At 37.1% G+C, this 13,547-nt stretch overlaps 2 protein-coding genes across 2 annotated transcripts in view; one reads left to right on the top strand and one right to left on the bottom strand.

The window, feature by feature from the left end:
- Positions 1-72: 72 nt before the first annotated feature.
- On the bottom strand, positions 73-9,936 carry LOC111193019 (serine/threonine kinase receptor associated protein). Its single transcript, XM_022671753.2, has 10 exons — positions 9,704-9,936; positions 8,330-8,459; positions 7,414-7,549; positions 7,170-7,251; positions 6,142-6,214; positions 5,889-5,988; positions 5,335-5,472; positions 4,517-4,653; positions 3,371-3,520; positions 73-1,299 (listed from the first exon to the last, which is right to left on the bottom strand). The coding sequence occupies exons 2-10, from the start codon at positions 8,439-8,441 to the stop codon at positions 1,238-1,240; spliced, it is 990 nt and encodes a 329-aa protein (XP_022527474.2). The 5' UTR covers positions 8,442-8,459; positions 9,704-9,936; the 3' UTR covers positions 73-1,237.
- A 2,309-nt stretch (positions 9,937-12,245) lies between these two features.
- Positions 12,246-13,547, top strand: part of etnk1 (ethanolamine kinase 1) — a 34,215-nt gene continuing 32,913 nt past the window's right edge. The window contains exon 1 of the mRNA XM_022671754.2: positions 12,246-12,527. Coding sequence (XP_022527475.2) covers positions 12,378-12,527 — 150 coding nt within the window. The 5' untranslated portion in view covers positions 12,246-12,377. The remainder of the gene's footprint in view (positions 12,528-13,547) is intronic.

Raw genomic sequence — 13,547 nt, forward strand, 5'->3', positions numbered from 1 at the left:
GTACTATTTATTGTCGAAATAACACCATATGTATATATAAATAAAAAACAGCCCAGTTTTTCACTGGAGAAATCTCTCTTTATTTATTTAACTGTTTTATTGTGGGAGGTCATGAACTGCAAGCTCACAGGCATTTCTTAAACAATATTGGCAGCTCTGAAGTTAAAAACAGTAGCTCACTAGCTCAAAATAATGATGTAATGGCACAAAAAAAATAAAAAATAAAGGGGTAAAGCGTACATGTATATTATTCACAAAGCTGTACATCATTTATTGGAATTTATGGCCAGATATTTCATTTGTAACAATGCTGTTTAATGATTTAAATCCTTTCCTTTGCTTTTCTGTCAGCAATCAATCTGCATGAATACTTTTGAATACAAAAAAATGTCTTGGACACATACAAAATGCCGTAATACACCTAAAACGCTGCACAGAATCCACTTTAAGCACATGAAGCACTTGAAGAGTCCACTACTCTACTGCTGGTTACTTCTGGTAATAAATAAAGCTTTTTGTAGAGAATGTATTAAAAAAAAACCTGTGCAGGTAAAAGGCGTGCTGATTGAACAAATGGCTCATCACCACCAATGGTTTATTATGGACTAAATGATACAGGTTGCCAGGTTGCAACAAAAGACGAACAACTTTAGAACTCAAGTCGCTTTTAAGCTTTTTTTTTTAAGGTACTTTTTCAGGGTCCACGTGTTTTTACACCACAAGGTATTACGGTGACTAATATCCCAATAGCATTTGACAATACTTAATTTTTTTCCTTATATTTTTTCTCAGGATCACTTCCACCGAGAGATGATCAAACCGAACATGTGCACTGTGTTTTCCCTTTAATGAAACAAATTTAGTTTAAAAGCACAAAAAAAAGACTGGAAAAGAAAAAAAATGACAAGAAAAACTAAACAAAACAAAACAAACAAAAAAAAGGTAACCAAAGTGATCACAGTGCTGTGATAACGGACCGCGATGAAGGAGCTGAAACGAATCAGAAACAGCATCAGAGAGAGAGCAGGCAGATGAAGATGAAGATCTCCCATCTCTACTACTTTCCTCCTGGTGCTCGAATGTGTTGGTGGTCTCTCCACACTCCCCGTGTGAAGCTCAGCTCCCCGGGCCGTTTCAGCAGATGGAGTTGGGGGGGTGGCACAGCACTCTGCAGGGGTGTGGGCTCAGCGCCCCAGCCCTTCTCGAACTTCTTATTAACTGCTTCCCGTCCCACACCTTAAGCCTTGATCTCAGCCGGAGGACAGTACAGCGCGTCTGAGTTCTCTGAAGACAGCTCCTCTGCCGGGGGACAAACCAGAACATTAAGAATATTTTAAACAGGGTTCATACACATTTTACAAGGTACAATTCAAGCACTTTTAGGACCCGCTCTCAAGTTTGTCCAGCACCTTTCAGCTGTGGTAAATTCATGATTCCAGTAATATTTCAAAACTGTGATTTAGCGATATTTAATATATCACAAAACTATTCTCCACACTTCACAGCGACTATACTACTGAAAAAAAAAAACTTCTTTCTAAGTAAGTAAAAAGCAGAAATTATGGATTCATTTGAGTCAGTTTCACACAATTTGAATGCCAATGTTCTTCCCTGCATGTTTATCCTATTCATTTGATTGAGCAGTTATATGTAATATGTCAAATTTGTTTTTTGTCACACTGCAAGAGATGGTACCATGTTTATGTGAACACAACCTGAATTATTTGAAAATAGCAGAAGGAGAAGAAATTATTTTTTTTTATTTTATATTTATATTTATTTAAACTAATTTATTTAGTCATATAGTTATTTATTGTAAATATAGTTAGAATTTCAATCATTTTTGAGCACTTTCTCCAAAATTCCCGCACTTTCGAGGCCTGGAAAACAGAACGTTAAAATTCAAGTATTTTTCAGGATTTCAAGCACCCGTACGAACCCTGTTTAAAATATTTAGAATTAATTTAGAAGAAATTAGAAAAAAAATATATAAATGAAAATAAACAAAAAAATGAGAGTTACTGTACGTTAAAAGTTTAGATTCCCTGCCTGAGCCCGACCCAAACATGTTTTATAATGCTATTTTTATTGTATATTTTATATAAAGCCAACTAAATTGCTTTAAAAAAAAAAAGATTCTTCAGAAAGTGTTTTATATTTTTAAACATTGTAAATTATATTAAAGTTTATAAAATTTACCCAACCCATTAATGCTCCAACGACAGGAAGTGAGACATGTGAAGTCAGACTCCACCTCTTGCTTTTTGAACAGCATTGCCGAGCTCTAACGCTCAGAGGTTCTGATACATCAGCTCACAGACGCAGCCTTGTGCTGATCCACATCACTCTAGGAGTGATAAGGGGAAAAAAAGAGCACCATCTACTGTACTGTACCCACCCAGAGAGAGCAAGGCCAACTGTGCTCTCTCAGGGCTCCGGCAGCTGATGGCAAGCTACATGAACAGGATTTGAACTGGCAATCTGATCATAGTGGCAGCGCTTTAGCCTGCTGGACCACTCGGAGCCTTAAACATTTTAATTATATTAGAGTACATAAAAGCAAATTATGTTATTGTTGGTCTAATTCTGTTTAATGATTGAGTATATTACCGTTTTTGGACGTAGGCTATATGCTAAATATTAAAATGTTCGTCTAGAAACTTATTTTATATTCTTAAACCATGTTAAATTATTTACGGTTAGAAAAAAAGGCATTTAGACATCATTTTTGTAGCCTAATTTACCAATGTTTAAGCCTGTGGATTATTGTTCACATTGTTGGTGTTAATCTTTTTGTTTTTAACAAAACATTTTTCTTAAACAACAGGTCTATGCTTCTTCAGTGTTGCAACGTTAATTCACATAATTCTGAACAGATTTCACTCATTCAAACAGCCTGAAAATGTTTTTAAAAAGCTCAGTTTAAACGCTCTACTTACTAAAGGTAGGAATGTATTCCACTAAAAGAAAATGTGGCTACTATTATGCAGTTGAAGAGCGTAATTAAATTACATAGCACACTATACTCTCCCTCTATAAACAAGCATTAGTTTACAAGCTAAGACAATACTGATGTGGCATCTGAAGCGAGACGTGTGTCTCGCATTGCAGCAACAGAAAATGTAATACTACTGTTTTTGTCCTCTTCTGAAATACTTTAAACACCATGCATCGTTTTTGTTCGGCAAAGTGCATATTTTGCATTTTTTAGAAAAGCCTTTAAAAGGTCCAAAAGCAATTAAATACATGAAACACCTGGTGTCAAATGTGTACAATGATGGAAATGTGGCCTTTCCTGTTTAACCCATTTTGTGTAACCCAAAATGTTCCCAAATATCCAGGTAAAAGGTTAAATAAATAAAATACTCACCAGGAAGGACACACTTCCACAGGCCGTACGTTTTCCCCACAGCCGTCTGCCACAGACGCAGAGTCCCGTCCTCAGAGCCGCTGGCGTACAGCTCTCCATCCGGACTGAAGCGAACACAGTGCACAGGCCCAAAGTGACCTTTATAGGACTCTGTGAATTTGAGAAAATACTTTGGTTGGTATAAGAGGTTCTATAGCATAGCTATTCTACATGTAGCTAGGCTAAACAAGAATTCTTTCATTTTTCATGGGTTAATTTATAAAAACAATAAAGGATTTTATTTCTGGATTGTGGCAGTAAGCTAAACTAAACAAATAATATTTACTTTTGCATGTAGTGTCAATAAATATATAGGAATAATAAGGAAATAATAAGGAAAGCTGTTTATTTATTACTACAAAACCAAGACCAAAAATGAACTTAGAATGGGAAAAGGGGTTTAAAAAAAAAACAGAATAGGACATTAAACACACTAGGGCTGGGAGGTTAATACAAATAATTTGATTAACTGAATTAGAGTTTTAATGTGATTTACAAAATGGGATTTACTAACTGCAAATAAACATCTTTACACTTTAAAAGTACACTTTAGTAGTTATTAACTGAGATATGCTTCTGTCAGAAACCTGCAAAGAACTCTTATGTAGCTGTGATTTTAATATTTTACACTTTTTCTTAACTGAAATACAAGGAGGTTGTTTTATATTTACACCGTGTGCAAATATATATAAAAAAAAAACAATAAAATGAATCAATCAAAAGGAAACAATGGCTTGTGCATTACTTTAAATGGTGCTGTCAGTTCACAAATAAAGCAAATGAAGTTGTCTCAATTCGCTCATATATTTGAATAATATCAAGACTGTTTTTTTTCTCTTCTTAATCACCCAGTCCTAAAACACACATAACAAAAGTCAATTGCAAAGCATATAAATGTAGAAATATCTACGTCTGCTTAAAAATCTATGACTTGCGATTCACTCTCTAGCCAACTTAAGCCATTTATAGATTTTAGAGTTAGAAATGTCTTCAAAAAACACCATCTATGCTTCTTAACATGTATGATGTGGTTACTGTAATTCTCTACAATATGAAAATATTTACAATCAAGTAAGTTAAAAAAACGATTGTAGTTTCAATTCCTACCCATTTCCTCCTTTGTGGTGTAGTCATATTTGTAGAGCTTGAAGTCGTCTCCTCCAGCCACGAAGAAGTCTTTGTCAGGATGTAGTGATGCAGAGTGAATGGAGGCCGGAGCATCCACAGTCTTAATCGGGTCTAAGCTACAGAGAAAAAGACGCAATGATTCAGTAAAATTAGCCTTCTAACGGTCTAAAACACTTCCCATAAACTTTCTGAATGAAGAATTTTGTTTTAGTGATCTATAGGCAGCGTGTGCAGCTTGATTTAGAGCATATCCGTGTGTCTTTGCTATCGTAACGATGGGAAAAGTACACCCTGTGGAGCTTAATTAATCACAGGTGTGGTTCATTTTGGGCGTAACATGAAATAAACCAATCAGCGTGTCTCTTGCTCATCATTCCCTTCAACAGTCATTGCTGTTTTAACGGTGCAGCTACCTGGACGTGTCCAACAAACTCTTCTCAGCAGAGGAAACTGAGCTGCTGGTTGACGCTGTGAAGGAGCTCCAGCAGCTCATTTACGGGAACAGCAATGTTATTTTATTTACTATTCTGTTTATTGTTGATGTAAAAGTTGGGTTTGTGCTGCTGTGTGTTCATGTGTGTGTAATAAGTGGGGGTGTACGCTCTGCTCGGTGCACCCATGTTGCCAAGATAGCGATAAACGTCTGACTGTTGGCGTCTGTCTAGGTTGTATTCAGTCAGTGGAGCTCCTGTGTTTTCTGCTACCAAGATAAACAAGCAAAACTCCAGAAATGTACCTGAACACACCTCATTTCCAGACGTGCACCATTTACTACAAATGATTCGAGAGATACTTACGTGTGAGCTTTGTAGAAAGCAATGGTCCTTCCATGTGTGATGACGAGAATTTCCCCATCAGGAATGTATTCCATGCTACTGACGGATGCTTCAAACGAGAGAGTTTTCACTGCCTCTCCTGTGTTTCTGTCCCACAAGCTGGAGGGTAGAGCAAAAGATTAATTTAAAAGCAAAGGGGCAAGTTCATATTCAAAGTTTTAAGAGTTCGGAAACCCATATTTGGTGGAATAACCCTGGTTGGTTTTTTTCACGCATCTTGGCATCATGTTCTCCTCCACCAGTCTTACACACTGCTTTTGCGAAAATTCAAGCAGTTTAGCTTGGTGGTTTGATGGCTTGAGATCATCCATCTTTCTCTTGATTATATTCCAGAGGTTTTCAATTAGGTAAAATCAAAGAAACTCATCATTTTTAAATGGTCTCATATTATCTGAGCAAAAAATCGGATTTAAGCAATGTCACTTGTATTCTGAACTTAGCCATAGGTTATAGATTTAAGCGCACTGAACCTACAAATTGGAAACTTCCTGAACATGGGTAACAATACAACGTACCGTATAGTTCTGTCGTCTGCAGCAGAGAGTATCTGCTGGTCATTGTTACACCAGAGAGCTTTCTTAACGGCTGAGGTGTGGCCAGAAATCTCTTGAGGCTCTGCAACAGAAATAAAACACCTTTTCCATTCATAACAAAGCTTTTGTTAGCAGCTGCAGTTGCTATAAATAAAATGCATGTATTCATGTACTGTGGGTGGGGACATAAGGTGTGCAGATTTTTGTTTCCGTGGTCATCGGTTATTTTCCATACCTGCTTCAGGCTTGCTGAGGTCATAGATGCGCAACAATTTATCGTTACCTCCAGTCAAAAGGCAGTTGCTGTCCTGTTGATGCAAACAGAGGCAGAGTATGGCATTAAAATTAGGTTTAATCACACAGACTTAAAGGACTGGAAGTAATTAATATGCATTTTATGGAACGCATTCGATATTTTATCTTTAAACCGAGAAACTTAGAAATACACCCTGAATTTAGCCTGTAATAGGTGTTACACTACTCCAAGAGGTAAGCCAACAGGGGTATGTTACATTTTTCTGACAAACATTTTAAGTTTTCTTTCATTAGCCTGCAATGTAATCACAAGCACTTTACATTACAGTAAATACTACATTACAGCCTGATGTACAGCTCTGGATAAAAAATAAGAGACCACTTCAGTTTCTTAACATTTCTCCCAAATTCAGTCATTTAGAGCATTTATTTGAAGAAAATTAGAAATGTCTGAAACAACAAAAAAGATGCAGAGCTTTCAGACCTCAAATAATGCAAAGAAAACAAGTTCATATTCATAAAATCAATATTTGGCGGAATAACCCTGGTTGGTTTTTAATCACAGTTTTTTTCATGCATCTTGGCATCGTGTTCTCCTCCACCAGTCTTACACACTGCTTTTGGAAAAAAACTTTATGCCATTACTCCTAGGGCAAAAAAATCAAGCAGTTCAGTTTGGTGATTTGATGGCTTGTGATCATCCATCTTCCTCATGATTATTTTCTAGAGGTTTTCATTGTGGTAAAATCAAAGTAAATGTATCATTTTTAAGTGGTCTCTTATTTTACATCCAGAGCTATACACAGTGATATGTAACTATATATATAAAATCCAAACTAAATGTAAAAACTTAAACTTAAAATGTAAAATAAGCTTCCAAACAATTGACCATGTACACAATGCTGTGCTAAGTACCTGTGTATAGGTGTACTGTGTATGTGTTTCCTAGAAGTAGCAAAATAATGTTCCAATTCCTATTGTATTTCTTTATCTCAATTTGGGCGTTACCTGCGTGAAGTTAACAGATTTAACAATGTGCTTGTGTGCCAGGGTGAGGACCTCGTCTCCAGTGACTGCATCCCACACCTTTCTGTAAGACAAGATGACAAAATACACAACTTAGTTACCAGACACAGATGCCGCTCATGCAATGGCACTTGCAAGGGCATAACCCACTATAATAATATAAATATCTTCCAGTCCCTTCGTGGTCAATTTAGAAAAAAGCATAAATACGCCACAATTCACTTACGCTGAGAAATCGGCAGCAGCAGTAGCCGCCTTAGTGGCTTCTTTATTTAAGGTGGCCCCCCAAACAGCACCTTTGTGACCCAAGAACGTCCCAATCCAGTCCCCTGTGTCCCCCTGGCGCAACATCGGTTTGCCATCTGCAAAGACCAAACAAATAACGAATACTGGGAAAAGGCACAAGGTAAACAGACACAGAGATTACAGAATTCTCTTATCATTACAAGTTAACCCATAAGAGCCCAGACTAGTGGGATCATGACTGTAAATATTTTAAGGTTAAACTCATGATGAAACATAAATGACAACAAATTACTAACTATCATTAAGACGAATTTTAAATGGTTAAATGGTTGGAACAGACCATTAGAACCCAATACTACATTTTAAAAGAAGGAGCTATTTTATCTCCAGAACTTATCTCTAAACTTAGTACACATACATCCTGTAAATAGGAAAATGGTGATGAGATGAACGAATACAGATTCACACTCTGGCTGCCCTGTGCAGAAAGTGAAGGACAGTGTTGTAGTGCTGTAAAGATCTTTACACAACTTTTAAAGGGTATGTGACATATATACATCACCATTGGCTTTTTGGGGTTAAAAGATGTGTAATGTTCCTTACAGCAATCTGTCCTTTACATACTTTACAGGACAGTGTGTTAATGTGTTTTCTTAAAGCATGTTTCTTTAACATCTGATGATGACGCAAGTTTCTACAGAAAATCTAATCCTTAATGGTTGTTCGACAGTCATATTCCCACAGTCAGAAACAAACATTAATGAGCTGCTCACTGAATTATCTGATTCAATTTTTATTTTGGTACTTATGGGTTAAAGGGTCTGTGACACACATACACCACTATTCTTTTCACTTCTTTTGAATTAAAATTGTTCACTTGAACAATCCAAACCTACCTTTACAAGCACTTATTAGGAAATAACCATAAGGAGTGATTCCACTGAAGGCCAGATCCACAACAGGTCTGGTGTGGCCTGAGCAGGTGAGCGGAGTCTGCCTCATAGCCATTCTTTAACACAGATAAACCTGGAGAAATTAAAGAGTAGAACTGGTTAGTCACTAAAATACTAACTAACAAACAGCTAATGTTGCCTGATTCTGGACTGAGCTGGATAAGAGAAAACATTACCAAAGACTTACCAAAAACTTAGTTAAAACGCTAAAAACAATATCATACATATTTATTGAAAAACAGTGCCAAAAACAAACGTAATTTAGATAGATCTAAACAGTGGGCTGGCTAAACTAGCTAGCTAACTATCTAGGTAACACCTGCAGTATACAGTTGCCACAGCAGCTAAGCTAGGTTAATTTACTTAGCTAGCTAGCTAACTAACTAACCTAACACACACAGTGTAACTACTGTAGCCACAGTAGCGGAGCTAGTTAACTAGCTAGGTAACTCACGTAATATACAGTAGACTCATTAGCTAAGCTACTTAGCTAGCTAACTCATATAGCGTTAATAAACAAGAGACAAAGTAACGTAGCTAAGCTTGTTAGGTTTGCTAGTTAACACACACTCAGTATAACTTCATTAGCCACAGAAGCTAAGCTAGTTAACTAGCTAGATATCTAACCAACGTAATATACAGTTGACTGATTAGCTAAGCTAATTAGCTAGCCTAGAAAACCCACGTAATATACAGTAGACTCTTTAGCTAAGCTAGTTAGCTAGCTAACAAATATAGCGTTAATATACATTAGACACACTAACGTAGCTAAGCTAGTTAACTAGCTAACTTTGTTACCCTAGCTAACCCACGAAATATACAGTTGACTCATTAGCTAAGCTAATTAGCTAGCCTAGTTAACCCACACTAACATGCTTAAGCTAGATAGTTAGGTAGCTAACACACTCAGTACAACTCCTAAAGCAACAGTAACTAAGCTATGTAGCTAGTTGACAATTATAGCGTTAATATACAGTTAGCTAGCTATAGCGAACACCCTCAGCACACAGCAAAGACTGTAGGTAAGCTAAGCTAACACATTATATTAAGTATATAGTAGACACAGTAACGTAGATAAGCTAGCTAGTTAGCCTAGTTAACCCACGCAGTATACAGTAGTCACATTCGCTAAGCTAGCTAGCTAACACATATAACGCTAATGTACAGTAACGTTACACAGAATAACGTAGATAAGCTAGCTAGTTAACCTAGCTTACCCACGCAGTATACAGTAGCCACAGTAGTTAGCTACCATTAGCTAAGCTAGCTTAGCGCAGTTCAGCTAGCTCTGCTTACCGGTGTAGTGTATGAACCTACCTCGTACAGGCACAGCAAATGAACGGACACGCACACACACACACACACACACACAAGACCTCTAGCCCGGTAAATATATAAATATAGAGGGTTTGTTTCGAGGAGAACAGCGCTGTGGATGGAACTTTAACTCTTTAAAGAGCGACAGCGAGAAGGTGCGCACCCACTGAAAGTGCTGTGCCACCAGCAGCAGCTACAGCTACAGCCAGAGCCCAAAGCGCCGGAGGCCGCAGAGCTCTCACACACATAACGGCACCGACAGGAAACCGCGCTCCACACACACTCTCACACACACCCACACACACAACCGAGCTGAAACAACACACTCAGCACACAGACCCACTGATAATTAATCAATAAATTCACTCAACACATCGTATACTAATTTAATTGCATGTAAAACATAATATTTGCTTATTGAACAGTGTGAATATGTTACTCAGGCAGCGATTAGTGCTGCCTTTTGGTGCTCCTTCAGTACTGTCCTCCTCAACAGTTCCTATCCACGATTATTTTGGTGTTTGCTCCTATTTTGGAACATAAAATTATTATGAAAGCTCATTCCCGCCACCTAAAATTCACTTTTATATTAAGTAAACTGCTATCTCATTATTTGGAGATACTAAGTCATTATTTTAAAATAGCAAGTGATTATTTTGAGACACAAGTCATTATTCTGTGATAGTGTTTGCTTTTGGAAAATTATGAGATCTCAAAATAATGAGATAGTATCTCAAAATAATGACTTACTATCGATAGTGTCTCAAAATAGTGTCTTACTATCTCAATAATAAGAAAAAAGTTTTGTTTTTTTAGGTGTTGGGAATAGGCTTCCATATATTATAAATAAATAATAATAAAATTAATGTAAATCGTAATCGAAAATAACTCAAGCTTTTGACTCAAGTAAAAATACTGGTTTCAAAATTACTTTAAGTATAAAAGTACACAATTTATAAATTTAAGTTTTAAAAAAATAATTATTAAAGTAACCAGTGTAAATATATATTTTTTCTACAGGCTAATATCAATCTTATATTATATAGATTAGAATTAGTTTTTATCCTTTACTTTTTTCTGACTGAACTTAGTATGATAGAGCTGATGTTGGTGAATATTGCTTCCAGCTAACCCTGTTAACTATCAGTTTGACAGTTTGAGTCTGTGAGCGTGTCTTTCCACTTCTTTAATCTCGACTCTATGGAAGCCCATTTCCGCCACCTGAAGAAAAAAAAACGTCCTCAACTAAGTCATAATTATGAGTTAGAAAAGTCATAATTATGGGATAGTAAGTCATAATTATGAGATAGAAAATAATAATTATGAGATACTAAGTCATAATTATGAGATAGAAAGTCATAATTATGAGATGACTTTTTATCTCATAAATATGACTTACTATCTCATAATTATGACTTTTTTATCTCATAATTATGACTTTCTATCTCATAATTATGACTTAGTATCTCATAATTATGACTTACTATCTCATAATTATGACTTACTATCTCATAATTATGACTTACTATCCCATAATTATGACTTTTCTAACTCATAATTATGACTTAGTTGAGGACGTTTTTTTTTCTTCAGGTTTTGGAAATGGGCTTCCATACGACTCAATGCTAATTTCAGCAGCTATTTTAATCTATTTTAGTCCTTCCTTTACTGGTAACCAAACTGAAAAAAAAGTTTCGCAGCATAACCCATCGTCTCTTGAGTTTCAGTTCATAGTCAGATGTCCTGACAGTTTCCTTTAGAATTCTTTGATATCATTTAGACTTTATTGTTCCATCAATAAAGGAGAGCTGTTCTGGACACGATGCAGCAAAGCAGGGCCAAACCATAAAACTACCAACACCATGTTTCACAGATAAGATAAGTTTTTTTTACGCTGGACAGCGTTTTCCTTTCTCCAAACATCATGCTTTTATTTTGGTCTCAACCACTTACAAAACATTCTTCCATTCTTACTTTTTTTACAGCAGTGGCTTTCAGTGTTAATTTCTCCCAAATTCCAAATAAAAATATTGTCTTGTAGAGCATTCGCAGAAAATGAGAAATGGCTGAAATAACAAAAAAGATGCAGACCTCAAATAATGCAAAGAAAACAAGTTCATATTCATAAAGTTTTAAGAGTCAATATTTGGTGGAATAACTCCGGTTTTTAATTAAAGTTTTCATGAATCTTGGCATGTTTTCCTCCACCAGTCTTACACACTGCTTCAAGCAGTTCCGTTTGGTTTGATGGCTTGTGATCATCCATTTTCCTGATTATATTCCAGAGGTTTTCAATTTGGTAAAATTTTTCCAGAGCTGTATATTTAAATTATACATTTTTCATTTGAAAGCCAGACATTTTTTGGATCATTAAGTTCTTGACACATATTCAGTTGATGAGAGCTGAGAGATCTGGGGTCTTCTTCACTCTCTAACTGAATAAAAACTATATTTATAATCTGAATGAGCTCCTAATCCCAGAACTCTGACGCAGTTCAGTGACTCGTCAGATCCGGCATGCACCGCGCGCTGAGTAACTGCGGGGAGGGAGCAGTAGAGGCGGATCCGCGGCGCATTAAAAACTGACCCGCTTTCAAACCCGCACACCCTTCAGCTCCACACCCGCGCGCTCACCTCCGCAGCTCCGCCGCCTGTCCGCCAGCGACCCCCCGCCATGGAGACCAACTACATCCACGTACCGGAGGGCGCTCCCGCCGTGCCCAAACTCAACGTGAGCGTAGACGATCACGACTACAGACCGGGAGCGCTGCGGCTGATCGAGGAGCTCCGACCCCACTGGAAACCAGCGGAGGTCAAAATGAAGGTAACCGAGCGGAGTTTACGGGTTTAGATCTGTTCTGCGCGCGCCTCCCGTTCTTCTGGAGCCGCTCGCGGGGGCTGTACGGAATATAGGCAGGTTATATAAAGCAGGGGGCGCGTGCGGCCGGTCGTGCATCGCCTTACAAGTCTGCGATTGTAGCTGCGTCACCGACTAGTAAATCCCGTACCCGATACAAAGTAACAAACCCCGGGCCGTGCACGATACAAAGTAACAAACTAAGTAACAATGTAACAACCCATCTGCCTATAGATACATATAGCTACACACCCTTCAGGTCATTCTGCAGTTTCGAACCCCTTTTTAAACGTGTAACAAACGGTGTAATACTGAGAATTTTAGCTTCCTATAAACCGGTAGATTCTAAAATAAACATGCTATAACCCGCCTTCACTCTATCTTTAGATTTTAATCATATTTTCTTCAGAATTTGACAGATAGACCACACAGAGTAGCTATTAAAAGTATATACAGTCGTGTCTTATTATTCATTCAATGATAACATACACTCCAGAAGCTCTGTGTCATAAAAAATAATTTAGGTTCTGTTCAGGTAAAAGTGCGTCATTATTAAGGAATAAACCACTATCAGCACCACTGGGTCAAAAACGGGACATAACATTTTAGTGTCCCCACTTGATAGATGTTATGCCCTGTCATAATAACAGGTTTTTGACCTACAGTTCAAGTTGCAGTTTCACACCCCCTTTTTTAAACGTGTAACAACAGTGTAGCACTGGGGATTTTATCTACCTGCAGATGCGTAGATCCTAAAAAAAATGTTAATAACCAGCCTTCAAGGTATCTTTAACTTTTAATCATATTTTCTTCAGATTCTGTCAGATAAATCACACAAAGTAGCTATTAAAAGTATATACAGTCATGTATATATTATTATTCATTCAATGATAACACACACTCCAGAAGCTCTGTGTCATAAAAAAGGAATTTAGGTTCTGTTCAGGTAAAAGTGCGTCATTATTAAGGAATAAACCAGTTTAAGAA

This window comes from Astyanax mexicanus, chromosome 2 (assembly GCF_023375975.1).
Source record: "Astyanax mexicanus isolate ESR-SI-001 chromosome 2, AstMex3_surface, whole genome shotgun sequence".
NCBI classification, from domain to species: domain Eukaryota; kingdom Metazoa; phylum Chordata; class Actinopteri; order Characiformes; family Acestrorhamphidae; genus Astyanax; species Astyanax mexicanus.

Bases quoted from the DNA above. Each gene is read 5' to 3' on its own strand.
- LOC111193019 (XM_022671753.2), bottom strand. From the start codon at position 8,441: ATGGCTATGAGGCAGACTCCGCTCACCTGCTCAGGCCACACCAGACCT. The intron at 7,252-7,413 runs GTAAGTGAATTG...CTTGTCTTACAG, and splicing joins GCTGCTGCCGATTTCTCAGC to AAAGGTGTGGGATGCAGTCA. The intron at 3,521-4,516 runs GTAGGAATTGAA...TCAAATTCACAG, and splicing joins CACCACAAAGGAGGAAATGG to AGTCCTATAAAGGTCACTTT.